The sequence below is a fragment of the Protomyctophum parallelum genome, assembly GCF_964188405.1.
Source record: "Protomyctophum parallelum genome assembly, chromosome: 23".
Lineage (NCBI taxonomy): Eukaryota > Metazoa > Chordata > Actinopteri > Myctophiformes > Myctophidae > Protomyctophum > Protomyctophum parallelum.
The window spans coordinates 14902489-14921092 of record NC_139715.1 but is presented as its reverse complement, the minus strand read 5'-3'; the positions used below and the strand labels follow the sequence as shown (position 1 = coordinate 14921092).

General features: G+C 46.4%; 1 protein-coding gene across 2 annotated transcripts in view; it reads right to left on the bottom strand.

Annotated features, from left to right (window-relative positions):
• The window catches only part of LOC310854238 (cytoplasmic protein NCK2-like), a 33850-nt gene continuing 15246 nt past the window's right edge, over nucleotides 1–18604 (bottom strand). The window contains exons 2-6 of one of the 2 annotated variants that reach the window (XM_083758804.1): nucleotides 10677–10993; nucleotides 6624–6883; nucleotides 3478–3756; nucleotides 2842–3129; nucleotides 1–599 (exon numbers count right to left, since the gene is read on the bottom strand). In XM_083758804.1, coding sequence (XP_083614930.1) covers nucleotides 351–599; nucleotides 2842–3129; nucleotides 3478–3756; nucleotides 6624–6883; nucleotides 10677–10956 — 1356 coding nt within the window. In that variant the 5' untranslated portion in view covers nucleotides 10957–10993 and the 3' untranslated portion in view covers nucleotides 1–350. The remainder of the gene's footprint in view (nucleotides 600–2841; nucleotides 3130–3477; nucleotides 3757–6623; nucleotides 6884–10676; nucleotides 10994–18604) is intronic. The other variant, XM_083758805.1, reaches the window with a different exon arrangement.

Sequence of the window (18604 nt, the reverse complement as noted above, 5' to 3'; positions counted from 1 at the left end):
GTATTGTTGAGCTGTCAAGCGTGCGTTTAAGAGTTCTGAGCCTTCCACTTGTTTTTCACACCTCTTTAACCCAAGTGATTATGATTTAAAAAAAATAGCAGATCTACAAGCTCATAGTGTGGCACCATGTGATGCTCTATGAGTTTGTAAATCAGCTATATTTGAATTGCCAAAGTATAAATAAAAAAACAAAAAGCAACTGGAACCAACCTATATTAGCTCAGAGCATACTTGTATTTTAGGCTCTACCGTTGATCCCGGGCCGGTATACATCATTTACATATAATTATGTAAATTCTAAGTGTAATGATTATTGTTTGTATACAGTGTTTTGCTCATCGTGATCCTCATCAGTGCAGCGGTCGCAGCAGGTACAGCTTGTCTCCGTGCTCGCCGGTGAAGATGGGCGCCTTGCGGTAGTGCTCCACCAGCTCGTCCAGCGTAGAGAAGCGCCGCTGGCCGATGCAGTAGACTCCGCCTCCGCCCGACTCCTCCCCCCCCGGCCCCTCCCCCGGCCCCTCCCCCTCCCCCAACAGCTGCTGCACCTTGAAGTGCTTGTTCTTGCCCGCCGCCTTCAGCGACACAGAGAAGTCGTTGGGCTGGAGCGGAGAGAGAGAGAGGGCGAGAGAGGTATGGCAGAGAGAGGGAGAGAGAGCGTGCGGGGAGAGAGAGAGTGAGTAGGGTTGGTGACTCGGAGCCGGTTCGGTTTCAGAACCAGTGTTGTTTTTGTCGACTAAAACTTTAAAGTCGAAAGATGTTCGTCGATACCCTCTTTCACTGACTAAAAGTAATAAAACGAAAATAAAGAACGAATGATGACTAAAACTATGACTAAATATATTGACAATTTGTCAACAAATAAAAACTAACTAGACTAAAATGTTAGGGAGGGACTAGTGGACAAGAGATCCAGTTTTATGCTAGGTTGCATGCTGAAAATAGCAGATCTACTGTACAAGCTCACAACGCATCACACTGCGACGCGACAAAAACACAAGGTTTCATAGTTATCTGTAAATTAACTCAAAGTCTGACCCAACTCAAAGCCCGACAAAATATGTGACCAATATGGAGTCGCCCAAGTTGAAATAACTAGACCTGTACGTGCCCGTCGCAGTCGGCCACCGGCCTACTTGAGAACGATGCAACTTGGGAACCTAATGATAATATACGTTGTCATAGCACCCATTTTAACTGTCAGCCGGTGTCCCACATGGAGATCTGTGTATGTGCCTGTGTGTGTGAAGACTGCAAACTGAAAAGTGTACCGTAATTTCCGGACTATAAGCCGCGGCTTTTTACCCATGATTTGAACCCTGCGGCTTATACAACGGTGCGGCTAATCTATGGATTTTTACAGCTAACGCAGAGCCATCTCAGGCTCTGAGCTAACGTAGCTGCGGCTTATAGTCCGGTGCGGCTTATAATCCGGTGCGGCTTGTATATGGGATTTTCCCTAAATTTGGCTGGTGCGGCTTATATTCAGGTGCGGCTTATAGTCCGGAAATTACGGTACTTGGCAATCAATTCGGCCCACTGGCATTTATATTTTCAGTCATTCTACTGCACAATGTATGAAAATATTAATTATAAATAATTATAAGAAATATATAGGAAGAGAGAACCATTAGTAACCATTCTCAACTATGCTTGTAGATCTGCTATTTATTTTTTTATCGTTAAAATGTGGCGCAAATCTTTGAATATATAGATTTTAACTCAAACATTCTTAACTCAAATCTTTGCTTCTGGGGGGGTCCCTGGAACAACACATTTTCAGATGGGGGTCAGGTCAATTACATATATGTTTAGGGGTCCTTGACATGAAAATGTTTGAGAACGACTCACATAGAAACATGAGGTTTTTCAGAAAACTGTCACGATTTAGAAGAAATGTTTTGAATTGTCCTCAGGTCTAAAGTAAAAGTTCCGGTAAGGAACCGGAACCCTAGACTATCCATAGTCTTTTGAATAAAATTCCATCTAGTTTTAGCCTTGATGGTGTCGTAATGCCTGATTTTACACCTGTTTACACTTGGTTGCCTGCTGAAAATAGCTGATCTACAAGCTCACAACACTTCACGCTGCAGAGCGCAACACCGGAGCGCAACCAAACATAAAAATGACTTCTTCACCACTAGTCCCTCCCTAACATTTTAGCATAGTTTTTAATTTGTTGATAGTCGTACTTTCAGTCATCGTAGCTTAGTTTTTTTACTTCGTTTTTATTTAGTTTTGGTCAATGAAAAAAGGTAGTCGACGAACATTTTTCAGTCGACAAGTTTCAGTCGACAAAAGCAACACTGAAGAGAAGGAAAAATGACATTCTGAACAGTGTGAACTTCAGCCAGCACACCAGCGGAGGGAGCCAGGGTTCCACGGTCAAAATTCTAATATCTTCACCAGCTATTGACAACTTATTTTTCCAGGATGGTTTTTTTTTGCTGAGAACTACAGAATTATGTGGAAAAAGAGAGAATGCTTTCCCAGACGTTCACATGTGAAACATGTGTTCCATTACAACCACAATCTCCAGCAGTGGAAAGTACAATTTTCAGATACTTTTACTCCAGAGTATTATTACAGTCTTTTTTTTCTCCCTTCAATACTTTACATTTCTACTCCACTCCCAGGCGTGTCACAGGGTATCAGTTAAAAGTTTCTATTTGGTTACCAAACGGACCCATTTATCAACTATCATTATCAACCTATCATTATCAAACTATCATTTAGCTGGGGACCCCCAGGAACTCCCTCAAGGACCCCTTGGGGGTCCACCACCACGGACCCCACACTTTGGGAACCACTGGATTAAAATGACTGACCCCGTCCGCGACTCACCGACGACTCGCTGTCACGGACCAGGAAGTCTCCCTCGGCGCCGCGCTCGTTGAGGACGCCCTCGGCCTGCTGCCGCGTCACGCCGCCGTAGTACCAGGCCTTGCCAGCGAACTTGCCGACGCGCGCCGGGCCCGCCGCCGCCGCGTAGAGCGGGGGGGAGGGGGCGGAGCTGGTGGGGGCGGGGCCGTCGCCCAGGACCACCACGTAGTTCTTTGGCACAAGTCCCAGCACGCCGCGGGCGCTCCGGCAGCGCCACCACTCGGGGTCGTTCTCCGGCTTCTCCACCACCTCCACGATGACAGAGAGAGGCCCACAGAGACAGAGAGAGAGAGAGAGGCAATTTTCAGCATGCAACCAAGTGTACAATCGGCCATTGCGACGCCATCATCGTCACAAAATCTACTGTAGATTTAATCGACTAAAAGCGTGATATATTTTTTACATATCATTTATCTGTCACTATTATTTTTTTCACTTTATACTGCTTATTTGTCTAACTTTCCGAAGGAATTTTCACAATACAAAAATGCCTAAAAAAAATAAACTAAATGGAATTTCATTCAAAGGACTACGACTAAAACTAGATCAAAATTGGGGCGTCAACAGAATCAAACACTGATCAACAGAAAGCAGCACCTCCATGACCTCGCCCTTCTCGAAGTTGAGCTCCTCGTCCGTCGCGGAGCTGAAGGGGTACAAGGTCTGCACCGTGTGGAGCACCGGGTCCCACGCCACGCCTCCGCCACCGCACGATTGGCCGTTGGGCACCGGCGCTGCCGTCCCGCCCACTCTCTGGTAGGCGGGGTCACCGCCGCCGCCTCCTGCCCCGCCTCCTCCGCGGGTCGACGAAGGCTCGACGGACGCCGCCTCCCCGTCGCTCTCCTCCAGAACGTAATTGGACGGGAACCAGCCCACCTGCGACAGTGGAAGAATTAAGCACTTTATACTTTATTCAAAGCTATGATGACTAAAACTATGAGACTAAATATACTTTCGTCAACAAATAAAAACTTGACTAATGTTAGGAAGGGACTAGTGGACAAGAGATCCAGTATAAATCATTTTACAATTAGTTGCATGCTGAAAATAGCCGATCTACAAGCCCACAGCAGATCGGCTATTTTCAGCAAGAACAGTCATTACGACGGCATCAAGGCCCGCCGAAATACATTTTGTTCGATTAAATCACCTGTAGATTTAGTCGACTAAAATCTTATGATATTTAGTTGACTAAAACTAGACTAACACTAAAACATTCCAGGTGACTAAAATGTGACTAAAACGAAATTAAAACTATTCAAGAGACTATGACTAAAACTAAAATCAAAATTTGCTGCCAAAAACAACACTGCCACAAAGTCTTCCTGGGGTTCACACAAAAATGCTCACAATAAAAACAGATAATTTAAAAACAGACAAACTCTAGTTATCAGCTAAAACAGTGAAGTCAAATACAGTGTTTACACAACATTTTTAAAATACAATAACAATAAGGTACAAAAAATACAATAAGTAACTTGAATAAGTAACTTTTAAGTAAAAAGATGAGGGTTAATTTCTTTTTCATTTTCTGCTTTCTTTCTTTTTTGCGATTTTAGCGGTTTTTGAAAGGAGCAGTGGCTAAATGTGTCTTTTTTTACACACTTTTACAGCGATTTCTTTATTATTTAGTATAGTCCTAATAATACTACTACTAATAATAATAATAAACTTTACTTATAGGGCACCTGCAGCGCAAAGTGCTTTATAGGAAAGAAATACTAAAAAAGGCTAAGCATATCAAACAACATAAAAGTCAAGGCACAGTCAAAATACATAGTATACTATAAATATATACTATAGAGTACTAAAAACATCAAACATGAAAACAGAGCAAGGTCAGTGGAAAGCAAAAAAAACAAAGGTAAACTAGACAAAGTGCCAATCGGCACAGGTCTCCACCAGGGCAGGTCAGGTTGTGGCCTCATGGTGGCGCTATAACAGGCTGTTGAGGAAGATTTGGGCCGGAGGTTAGTGTTCGAGGGATGCAGGTACAATGTTTTTCCATGTGTGCATACATAAGTTGTATAAAGATCGATGCAGTTATAGCTAAAAACAGGAATTGGCCTGTTATAGCGCCACCGTGAGGCTGATTTTGAGGAAAAAATTGTGGCATGTCGTCCTCGGCCTAGTGAAAATGTGCGTGTATAATGTAAGGGAAATTGCACACTGTGTTTGTGATTTGTGGCCTTTTTTCGAAATGGACGAATCGTGTGAGCTTTGGAAGCCAATCTTAGCCAATCAGGATGGAAGATGGGAAATGGTGCCGCTCCGTGTTGATCACATGACTATGGAGATAGTGTATACCGATTTGCGTGAAATTTGGATAAAATCTGAAGGATTAATAATAGAAAATGTGTTTTACATATGTCGGCCTCCTGGTGGCGCTATAAAGAGCAGATGTGAAAAATTCCAGGCAAAGGTTTTTCCTTGGCCTCTAGGGAGTTGGCATACAAAGTTATCCACAGATCCGTGCAGTTAGAGGTAAAAACAGTTTTGGGCCAGTTATAGCGCCACCTTGAGTCTGAGTTGAAATTGTTCATGTGGCATTTCGTCCTGGGCCTAGTGGGAATGTGGGTGCACAATTTCAGGGAAATCACGCGATGTGTTCATGATTTGCAGCATTTTGTTTGAAACTGAGCACTCCTGTGAACTTTGGAAGCCAATCTTAACCAATAAGGATGGAGTCTGAGAAATCTGAAAGACCGGTTTCGTTGAATGGCTCTAGAGAGACTGTGTACCAATTTGCGTGATGTTTGGACAAAATCTGTAGGTGTACTGTGCAAAAACTTGTTTTGCACAAAGTGGCCTCCTGGTGGCGCTATAACAGGCCGTTCTGGAAAGTTTGGGGCAGAGGTTCATCGTTGGCATCCAGGGAGTGTGTGTGCAAAATTTGGCATCGACCGGGTTAACGGTGGCCGAGATTAGCTGCTCACGGACACACGGACGGACGGACGGACGGACACACACACGGACGGACGGAGTGCAAAACATACTCTCCCCACATGCCTTCGGCCTGGTGGAGACAATAATTACAGAGGCATTAAAAATAGGCAGAGCAGTGGGAATAACAGAGATAAAAGGTAGCCAAATGCAAGAGCAAAAGAGTATGTCTTAGCTGTGTTTTAAAAATGTGAAATGAGGGCGCAGGTCTAAGGTGGATTGGGAGTTTATTCCAGGCCGTCGGAATAGGCCGTAGACTCGGTCCCAGCCTTACTCGTCTGCGAAGAGAAAAAGCCTGGTCACAACCTTAAGGCAGAGAGAAAAGCCTGGTCACAACCTAAGGCAGAGAGAAAAGCCTGGTCACAACCTAAGGCAGAGAGAAAAGCCTGGTCACAACCTAAGGCAGAGAGAAAAGCCTGGTCACAACCTAAGGCAGAGAGAAAAGCCTGGTCACAACCTAAGGCAGAGAGAAAAGCCTGGTCACAACCTAAGACAGAGAGAAAAGCCTGGTCACAACCTAAGGCAGAGAGAAAAGCCTGGTCACAACCTAAGGCAGAGAGCAAAGCCTGGTCACAACCTAAGGCAGAGAGAAAAGCCTGGTCACAACCTAAGGCAGAGAGAAAAGCCTGGTCACAACCTAAGGCAGAGAGAAAAGCCTGGTCACAACCTAAGGCAGAGAGAAAAGCCTGGTCACAACCTAAGGCAGAGAGAAAAGCCTGGAAGTTTCCATTTAATTTCCGTCAGTGGAACATTTTCCGTCTTAGTTTTAGTCGACGAAATCAACAGCGTTGAAGACCCACCTGGCCCGTGCTGCTCCCTCGCCACCAGCCGTCGCTGCACTTCTCCATGACGACGACCTTTGACCCCTTGACGAGGGTCAGCTCGTCCTCGCGCTCCGCCGCGTACGCAAACTTGACGAGTGCCGGCACACTGAGGTCATAGACGCGCTCGCCGGCTCCACCCCCTCCGCTGCCATTGGACGACGGGTACGAGTCTGCATCCGCGCTGGCCGTGGGAGAGACGTCCCGCGCACTTGTCTTCCTCTTCGTCCTCCCCAAGCCTGGGAGGGGGAGAGAGAGAGAGAAAGAGCTTATAGATCTGCTATTTTCACTAGTTTGGGCAAACGTCTAATCTCTCTGTTGGGTCTCGAACTTTTTTCCTCTGGCCCCTGATAATTTTGGGGGGTCCTCCAACTAAAAAATATGATTATTCTGAGTGGTCCTCCAACTCAAATATGATTATTTTGAGTGGTCCCAGCTCAAATATGATCATTTTGGGGGGGTCCTCCAGCTCAAATATGATTCCTTTGGGGCTGTCTGTATTGTGTGATTAGTTCAGAAGTGGCCAGGACTAGTACGGTATAGGTATTGATTATCAATGCTCATTTGCAACGGCTCTGTGTACTACAGCTGGAATACTAATGGATATCTCTGTGGCTATGCATGGTGGCTCTCAAATGCGCCCAATAAATAATAGGCCTTGATGTTAAAAAGGTTGAAAACCGCTGGATGTATTGTCGTGTATATTGTATCTGTGCGACTGAGATTAGAACCACTCTTCCACCTGTCTTCTTTTGTTCTCGATCCCTTTCTCTCTCTCTCTCTCTCTCTCTCTCACTCCCCTGTTCATCTCTCCTGGTCGGTTCTCCTCCCGGGGGAGCGCAGGCAGTGGGCGCTCTTATGATAAGGTCACGATTCAAACACTGCCACACCCATCCCCCCACCTCTCCTCTCCTCCCGTGCACGCACACATACACACACACACACACACACACACACACATACACCCACACACGCACGCACCCACCCACAGTGATTTATAGAGCAAGGCAAAGACGAGGTAATTCATAAACTATTACTATAGGATGCCCCGGTGATGAATCTGTCTATACATATCATGCTATCTAAGTTACATTTAACCTTTGCATAAGACTGCAAGGTCGTCAGGGCTATACGACAACAACTGCTACATATGTTAATGGAATTCAAACGTGTGTGTGCATGTGTGTGTGTGTGTGTGCATGTGCGTGTGTGTGTGTGTGTGTGTGTGTGTGTGTGTGTGTGTGTGTGTGTGAGAGTGTGTGTGCATTAGTGTACACACATCTGCATTCATGTCAGCCTGTGTGCATGCTATGGGACTGCCATGCAAAGCAGCATGTTCTGCTGAGCACCGCACACACGCGCGCACTCGCTCTGCAGGGATTTATATACGTGTGTATTTAAAGAACACAGCAAGGCAGAAAAAACAGTAACTCTGTATTAATAATAAACAGGACACATATGCTGAAATAAACATAACAATAAAATAATAAATAGAGCTGAAAATAAATATCAGCTAAATGCATCCCTGAACCGTGCCAGTAGTAGTAGTATTGCTTTAATATGTAGTTACATCATGTCTGAAAATACACGTGAACCCGACCAACATGATGACAGTGCTGTCAAACTAATCTATGGGGATATCATTGAATGAGTCGTATAGGAGTGGCCCGGACAGGAGTCAACCCACAGAGCCTAGTCCCTCCACATGGCAGAATTGAACCTCTACTGGGACTTGAGCACCCCGCCTGGGTCACCCGAGTGAGGGGTGTATGATGTTCACGAGACCCGAAACCCTTGGGATACATCACTGAGGATACGTCCCAGGTGCATCCAATACCATAATAGGTATAGTTAAACAACTAGTCGACTAGTAAACTAGGCAACTACCGGTAGTCAACTAGTAAAATCCCTAGAAGTGAAGGCCCTTCTACCCTGCAGTGCCTGCGCTCTTGGGCTGACCATAGTTGGTGCCAGTCTCTCATGCACATCAACAGGTCCACAGTCCACCTGAGAGCCTCCGTCTGCGGGATGGGACGCTATTCTTAGCGTCCGACAGGAAATTAAGCAAAAAAAAAAAAAAAAAAAGTAATAAAAACAAGTCAAGCTGTGCCTGGGCATACTGAAAGGACTGGCGGCTTAATGACGGAAAGACCTTTATCCCCAACCTCTACATGACGACGCTTGATGCATGGAGGCTGGGTGCACACACGCACGCACGCACGCACCACCTCTTATTGTTCTCTGGCAGTGTCTTGGACATGCACACTAATTCACCTGGTCTCTCTCTCTCTCTCTCTCTCTCTCTCTCTCTACCCCCCATGGCAGAGCGAGGTCTTGACCGTGACAAAGGAGCGCTAATTGCTTTCGGAGCCAAACTGCATCCATCACTAACGCTGCCGAAGAGACACAGCAAAGTGCATCACCGCATTCACACACACAGTTGTTGCTAAGAGACGAGAGAGAGAGAGAGACAGAGAGAGAGACAGAGAGAGAGACACCCTGGGTAGGTGAAGCACTTTTTAAAATGGTAAATGCTACCATTATCCAATGCACGTTACAGTCATCCAATACGGCGGTGTTTCTCAAACTAAAAACAAAATAATTTGTTGTTGTCGGGCAGAAACCTCATATCTTATTCTAACTTTTTACTTTTTTTTCCACACACACACACACACACATGCACACACACACACACACACACACACACACACACACACACACACACACACACACACATGCACACACACACATGCACACACACAGGCACAATCACCCCCTCACACCCTCCCAATGCAGCTGTTGCGGGTTCTATTAAATAAATGAATCATCTTCTTGTCCCATAGTTTCATACTCACGACACGAGGCATGCTTGCTGTGTAATATTGATCCTATTAGAGTGCCGCCTCTATCAGAGACAATCTAATCGCTGAACAGCATCAGTACAAGACACACCTGCAGTATATCAGTCTGATGACGAGGCCACACTGATGGCCTCGTCAAAAAAAAGAGTGTCCGCCATAGGATTAAATGTAACGCACCGATTATGACGTATACCCAATACCACTTCAGAATGATGAAAACCCCCTAGTTTGACACGTCACATGCTTCTTAAAGAATGATGAAATTTAAATGATTTCGTAAAAGTTTATACTAATCACCAGTTCTGGGTTTATAAAAATTCCAGTAGACTGTGGTGCATCTTAACCTGCATCTTTGCTGTGTTAACTGTCTTTGTAGGAAGACCAACTCATGTTGATGGAAATCACTCCAGCCTCCTCTCTCTCTCTCTCCTTCAATCGCCCCCCCCCCCCCCCCCCCCTCTCTCTCTCTCTCAGCTGCGTGCGTTCCATATGCTCTCAGTCATCACCGTCCCAGAGTGCCATCAGGCGTGAAGGAAAATCTTTGCCGCAGCAGACGGAAGGTGACTCTGGCAAACAAGGGGCGCTCAGCACTGAGATCAATGACCAGAGTACAAGGCAAGGCACCAACACAGCGGGGGTTAGCGGTTCGGCCGGGTATAGGACAGGTCAGTGCCTGCAAGCTAAAGGATGGTTTTAGAGGCTTTGAGGTCATCGATGACAGAAGTGGCAGTAAGGTGACCCAGCCGGGGTGATCAAGTCCCGACTTACGTAATTTCTTCTATGATATACAGATACAGTAGGCCTAAATATAAAGCCCTGCATGGTCCGAGTGCCGCGCTACGAGCTTGTAGATCTGCTATATTTGAAAAATCGTGAAAATGTGGCCCAAATCTTTAAAAAAATATTCTTTCAGATCGAACGTTTTTAACTAAAATCTTTGCTTCTGGGGGGTCCCTGGAACAACATATTTTCCGATGGGGGTCGGCAGCCAAATACATATAATTCTAGGGGTCCTTGACATGAAATAGTTTGAGCTGCACTGACATAAAAACAATATAGGTTTCTCAGAAAACTGTCAGGATTTAGGATTTAGAAGACTCGTCGTTTAGAATCGTCCTCGGGTCTAAATGGGTTAAACTTGGGCCGTGACACTCGACTCACGCAGACTCACCCAGCGTGTCCTTGAGGTTCCGGACCAGCGAGGCTCCGGCGCCGCCCTTCCTCAGGCCGTTGCTCCTCCCCCCCCCGCCGCCGCCGCCGCAGCGCTCCACGTAGTTGGAGGGCACGTAGCCCGTGAGGTCGCGGCCGTTGCGCACGCGCCACCACGTCTTGGAGTCGTCCAGGAGCCACAGGCGCTCGTTGCGCCGGATGTCCAGCTCCTGGTCCTGCTGCGCCGCGTAGTCCCACTTGGCCACGACCACCACCGTCGTCACGCCCTCCTCCTCCGTCATGTCCTCCAGTCACCACCCGGAGCCGCCGCCGCTACTGCTGCGTGGAGGAGGAGACACCGCGTGCATGGGGTCAAAGGTCAAAGGCAGTGTTGTTCTCGTCGACTAATACTATAAGACTAAAATAAAAACCGTTGACTACCTTTTGACACTGATGAAAACTAAATGGAAACCAAAATGACTGAAAACCGAGACTAAATATACTGACGATTTCGTCAACAAATAAAAACTAGACCAAAATATTAGGAAGGGACTGGTGGACAAGAGATCCAGTATAAGTCATTTTACACTTGGTCGCATGCTGAAAATAATCTACAAGCTCACAAGTGATCGGCTTTTTTCAGTGTAAAAGGACGGCATCAAGGCCCGCCGAAATACATTTCAGTCGACTAAATCAACTGTAGATGGTGTCGACCAAAATCTTATGATATTTAGTCAACTAAAACTAGACTAACACTAAAACATTCCGGGTGACTAAAATGTGACTAAAACTAAATGAAAACTATTCAAAACTGAAATCATAATTTGTCAACACTTGTCAAAATGTCAGCCACCATGGAGAGATGACTGTCACCAGATGGTTGTTGTCACTGACCTGTCATTGAGGGCATGCATTACACGCACCCACACACACGCACGCACGCACACGCATGCACGCACGCACGCACAATGAGTCATTAAACAGAGGTTTGTTCGACAGAAAGGGACTGAGACTGGCAGCTGTCTCACGGCGTGTATGCTTCAAGATATGTGTCTTACAATTGCATGCCAGACAGCTGTTGTGGGGTATCCGTCTTCATTTCCTCAGGCACACAGTCCCTCACGGCCACTACTTACTCTGTGTGTGTGTGTGTGTGTGTGTGTGTGTGTGTGTGTGTGTGTGTGTGTGTGTGTGTGTGTGTGTGTGTGTGTGTGTGTGTGTGTGTGTGTGTGTGTGTGTGTGTGTGTGTGTGTGTGTGTGTGTGTGTGTGTGTGTGTGTGTGTGTGTGTGTGTGTGTGAGGGTGTGTGTGTGTGTGTGTGTGTGTGTGTGGGGCAACTAAGGTTATACCTTAGTTCTCGCACACCTATGCAGCAGTCCACATGTCTGTGCATGTCTATGTCAATATATGTCTAAGTTTACGTGTGCATGCGTGCATGCAGCATCATGGATGACGAACGTAGGAAACCCTTTCTCGCTCTTAAGACCCCAGCAGGAAACTACCCACTGTCTTCACACGCCATCACTCTCCTCCTCCTTTCTCTCCTCCTCCCTCTCCCCCCTCTCTTTCCCTCACACACACACACACGCACACGCACACGCACACGTTGCATGTTTCATTTCCATAACGCTGCATGTCGTACTGCTCACTCAACTGCTATGCATTATGCAGGCCCTTGCAGGGCTAAGCCTATATGGAGCTGTTGTGTGCCTGCATGCCGCCTGGGTTAAATGCACCTATAAACGCTATACCGCATGGAGGAGAATGGAGATCTGTATTATGACTTTAGTTTAGTGATGCACCGAATATTCGGCCGCAGAAAATGGCTAACAATGCATTTTCGGCCTATTCAGTGTCGGCCCGAATAGGCAGAAAATATATCACTTAATAGTGTCGTTCCCTGATGTCACCACTGGGGACACATGCTGGGGATGGCAATGGCAATGAAGGACCGGAAAGTCTGGCGTGGCATTGTGAAAGAGAGAGGGGGGAGAGAAGGGGGAGGGAGAGGGGGAGAGGGGGGGGGACGTAATGGAGCGGAAGTAGAGATAGATAAAGGAATGCTGATGCATCATGGTCATTAAACTAATGGTAATAAAACTGCTCGTTAAAAAATGGAAGAGATCAGCTGAATACACAGAGAGAGAGAGAGAGAGAGAGAGAGAGAGAGAGAGAGAGAGAGAGGTGAAGAAGGAATGTGGGAGATATTGAAAGATGGAGAGAACATGAGAGGCATCGCCTCAGGCGAGACAAAACAACAACAGAAGACGAGTTCTCCTCCTCAACTCAGAAGAGGTAAACAACATAAGGTCTAGTCGAGAGAGAGAGAGAGACAAAAGAGGGACAGATGGGTGACGTGTGGAAGTGAAAGGAAGGAACACAATGAGTTCCAACGTTCCATATAGCCTTGTTCAGACTGCATGGAACTGATCTGGTAGCAACAAACTCAGAGATTTGGGCTGCCAGTCTAAATGAGGCTTTTTAATGGCTCTCTAGCGACCCCTACAAGCCATGCTGCTGCTGCTGCACCCAATCAGACCAGAGCCCTGCCTACGCACCCGCCTCAGAGCATACAGGTGTGCATAAGACTTTGTTGGCTACCAAAAGTGCAAAAACTCATGACAAATGATGTTTTCATACATTTGTCAAACGTTTTGTGAAAACAGCTGAGCTGCAAGTTCAGAAGTTGCCGCCTATTTTCCAACAGCTGAAGTATGAAATTGGGATTAAATGATTTGAAGAGTTGTGAGCTTGCAGATCTGCTATTTTAGCTATTTCTGTCCAAAAGTGCCCTCTTCTTTATATAGGATTTCAGCCCCTGCCCTTCTAACACTCTCTGCACGTCCCTGGCTCCTCCACTCGTATTTACAACACAATGCTCGCATGTAAGCCTGTCTAATATTTACAGTATAATTCTCGTATGTACGGTAAGCCCGTCTTATTGGACTCTAAAGCCGTGCAAATATAGTGCTCAGACATTGGAGACGGATGGGACAATGCCAAGCGTGGGGGGGGGGGGGACTTCCTTCACCATACAAGAGAGCTTACAGCAGGATGTGGCAAGGAAGCAACCAGGTGGAGTCAAAGGAGACCTGCAGGTATACGAAATATAAAAATAGTTAAAGAGGTGCTCCTGGGATCAATGGGGGGGGGGAAACATCTATAGAAAAGAAAGCGGAGATCCGCGCACACTTAATAGTTAAAAAGGAGGAAAGACTTTATTAAACCAACATGTTTCGACCTATATAGACCGGTCTACATCAGGGCTGCAGCAGGATGTGTTTGGTGTTGCCAATGCCTACACACACAGAGAGAAAGAGAGAGAGCTAGAGAGAGAGAGAGAGTGAGAGAGAACGGAGCAATACCTCTAAGTACATTCGAATGAATGCTGCTCTTTGCCATGGAGGTTTTATACATGCAAAACATTGAAATAATGCTGTCAACTTTCTAAAGTGTACCTGTATACCAAACTAACCTTTTCCTATATGGATGTGTATAGCCATTTCTGACAGAAAATGCACAACTTTTATAGATTGAGTAAGATAGTCTTCCCTCTAAGTTGCAATGTAACGCCCCCCCTAGTATTCAGGGAGAGAGATACAGTAGTTAACTGAAATCCATTCAGTTTCATTCTGCGTTTTTATCAGCATTTGAGTTGGAAACATTCACCTAGCGAACTTCCGTGAAATATCTTAAGGGCAAAATAAAACATAAACGCCTCTTTAGTAGTTGTAGACTATAGGGCTGCTGGGTGCAATAACCGCAATGCGATGATGCGATTCCAAATAAAAATGACAGTGTTTGAAATTATTATTTCCAACCCGATAGACCTACCTACCTAACCTCTAAATGGTCAGTCAAAAGATAAAAACAGTTTTGTCCGACCCGTCCTCTTTCCTCTTTCCTTTCCACAAGCGACCAGTGGTGGAACTGATGTCTCTGGCTCTCTCCTTTTTCTTTTTTCCCTCTCTCGCTGCTCGCAGACACTGCACAAGTGCAGTAATTACCGCAATACCGTCGGTAAGGGGGGGGGGGGGAACAAACAACAAAGTTACACCTGACTCTTCCCTGCGCGGAACTCAATCTAACAGAGACCAAATGTTAGCCTTCCAGCTCGTTTTGATGAAAATTGGGAGAGGGGGAGAGAGAGACAGAGAGAGAGAGAGAGAAATATACAGGCAGACACAGAAGAGAATCAGACATGCTCTGGTTGGCACAGCTGAGCCAACGTGTGCTCAGGTGTGTCAAAGCTGTGCAGTTATTTCAATCAGCAGGGAGGAGCAGATTAAACTGACACACTAAAGAGATGAGGGCCCGAGGCAGACAATACAGACAACAGTCTGCTGATAACATTCCAAAATGAAAGACCTGGCTGAGTTGCAGACAGATGTGAGAGCGCACGCACGCGCGCACACAAATATAAAAAGCAGGTTGGGGTCTATTGGTAATCCCAATGGGAGAGTGAATGTGAACACAGCTTCTGAACCATTCCTTCTTTAGCATCATGGTCACTGAACCGCCACACAATATTCCCAAGATGTTCATACTAAAATGTTTTTTAGCTTGTTTTAGAGAGACAAATCAGGAAACCTTTTGCTATCCCAGGAACAAACTCTCGCAGGATCTAGCACCAGTAGACATTGGACGATCGAGAGATCAGCCGGCGCCTCTAGTGGCTCTGATTGGGACGGCCTGTCTTTCCAAAAGAAACATCTTTGCCTGGAACAACAACAGCCAGAGAGAAGCTCTAAGCTGATACTTCCTCTGTGTCGCTTTAAACTTTCACCAGGGTCCCTGACCACGAGCTGACTCCGCCTCCTGCTCCTGCCACTGCTGGTGTCACATCACGTTGCACACACACACACACACACACACACACACACACACACACACACACACACACACACACTCACTCACTCACTCACTCACTCACTCACTCACTCACTCACTCACTCACACACACATTATAGAGTCTCATGTGACCGGCCCCTGACCAATGTGACCTCGTCACTGGGAATTTCTTGACCCTGAGAGGACGGGATGAAACCGGAGGACCGGGAGGACGGGCTCATGGAAGACCGAAGACTCCCCAAAGCACGTTACCAGTAGTGGAAGAACTGCTTAAAAGTACAAATGAGCAACAGAGTATTATATCCAAAACATAATGTGTATACACATACAAACTATACAAACTGTAGGATGCCAGATCAACTGACGCCCCCCCACCCCCTTTCCGGAGGGATCTGTGAAGCAGGAAGTGGCTTGTACACACAGGAAGTGGGTGCCCTGACCTCTGACCTGTGCTGTGTGCCCCTGTTGGGGAGGGGGGGGGGGGGGCAGTCCAGCCACCGTGGAGGCTGTCAAAACAAACGCTGTGAAAAATTCCACCTTCCTGTGGAGGAAAAAAATACTGTACTGTCACTTTCCCTGTGGGGGGGGGGGGGGGGGGGGGTAGCAGATTTACAAACTGGCAGGCTTATGTGTCAAACAGTTTCTGTGTGTGTGTGTGAGCTTGTAGATCTGCGCAAATCTTTGAATATATTCTTTACGTTTTTGAGTGGTGCAACCACTCCTACAACCAGCAATATCCGTGTACACCTATGTATGTGTTCACCTATGTATGTATGTGTTCACCTATGTATGTATAAGCACCAGTATGAGTACCAGTAGGGGCGCTGTTGTGCCATGCAGAGAGAGAGAGACAGTGCACTGTTGCCTGTTAGAGAGAGAGAGAGAGAGAGAGAGAGAGGAGGAGGAGGAGGAGGAGGGGGGGGGGGAGAGAGAGAGGGGAGTTGCACCACTTGGTTCACACGGGTGTGATTTTTTACTCAAATCCTTGCTTCTGGGAGGTCCCTGGAACAACATTTTCAGATAATTCTGGGAGATTTTTCAGGAAACTGTTAGGATTTATAAAACTTTTTTTTTTAATTCGGCCTCAGGTCTTAATTGTCAATTAAGTTGATTAATAATAATAATTTAAAAAAAGGTGAGATTCAGCACCCATATCTTCAGCTGCTGTTAACGTCTAACGTCTAATTACACCCCACTTTGAGATCCATATAATATATTATGGCCACCCACCCAACACGCTGTAACTTATGTTAGGCACTCAGTCACAACCCTTTATGGACTTCTTAAGAGCTAAAAGTAATGCTCGCTTCAATTATGAAATTACCTCACATAAGAGAATGGAGGGCGGGGGGGCAGAGAGAGAGGGAGAGGGGGGGTGTTTGGGGGGGGGGGGGGTGTTTGGGTGGGGGGGGGAGTGATAGGAATGGTCGAGAGGGATAGGAAAGTAGGGCGAGATGGAAAGAGAGAGAGAGAGAGAGTCTCTCGGACCCAAAACGAAAGAGTTTTTTGTCCACAATTCTACTCTGTATTTAGGAGAGGCAAATGCAAAACAGTCTTGTAAATTAAATAATTCAGATGTTTAACAATAATGTAACTCTTGAGAGTGTAAAATGTTTTTCGCTCTGAAGAGTTAAAGATCCATAAGGGTCCATTTGGTTAGCAACTCTCCATAATTTAGCTGCATTGGGGACCACCCAGAATCCTCTCGCGGACCACTGGTGGTCCCCGGACCACTGGTTGAAAACCACTGAGGTATAGCTAATCAATAAACCAGCCCATGTTATTTTTTTCTCTTCTCTTCTTCTGGGGGGGGCTCTCTCTCTCTCTCTCTCTCTCTCTCTCCATGCGGTTGGATTGATGGCCTGGCCCTGGATGCGTGTGGCGGTTAACAGGGGGCCCTAGACGCCACTTCTATCAGCTCCAATGTGGAACGGCCATTAACTATACAGGTCTTTATCGTTATCGCTCTGGGCTGCTGCTGTATGGCCGTAGTCGCTGTCAGCTGTTTCTTAGCCAAAAGGCTTCAGTCAGACTTCAGACAGCTATCTGGTGGGTGGTGGAGGGAGAGGATCTCTCAAGAGGAACCAAAACAAAGCCTCGAGAGTGACGTACCAGAGCATGCACTGTTGTTGATTTCGTCTATGACGAAAATGTTCGTCGACTACGGACAAGAACTAAATGGAAACTAAATGAAAACTAAGCTATGATAACCTAAGACAATATTAGGTTATATATTGACAATTTCGTCAACAAATACAAACTAGACTAAAATGTTAGGAAGGGACTAGTGGACATTGTGTGTGTGAGAGAGAGAGAGAGAGAGAGAGAGAGAGAAGAGATCCAGTATAAGTCATTTTACACTTGGTTGCATGCTGAAAATAGCAGAAATACAAGCTTGTGAGCTTGTAGTTGACGGACATTTTTCGTCTTAGTTTTAGTCGACGAAACCAACAGTGCATGCAGGCCTGATGTGAACCCAGCATGCAGTGAGAAAACGCTTCAGAAATAGAGGCAGCGTTTCATTTAATCCCCTCTGCCCCATCTGGCCTCCCCAGACCCAGCCAGAATAGAGACGGCTTTCCCACGAACCCGGCCTGAACCCAGGCGTGTGCGCGCGCACTCACACACACACACACACACACACAGCCAGCTGGACCGAAACAAATGCTGCACCGGAGTATCAAATCACACACGTGCATGCACGTGTCGCACGTTGATTATGCACACAGACACATGCACATCACGATACACATCCAATGCGTGTGTGCATGCATGCACGCTCGCGCACACACACACACACACACACACACACACACACACACACACACACACACACACACACACACACACACACACACACACACACACACACACACACACACACACACACACACACACACACACACACAGGCACTAATAATGCAAGTGCATGTTTGTACCCAAATGTACGTGGGATACATACACACACTCATGCACTCACATTTCCTCTCACTCACTACACAGTATGCACGCACGCACACACAGAGGGCATCAAGCAAGCAAGCAAGCACTCGCACACACACACACACACACACACACACACACACAGCGCCTCATGTTA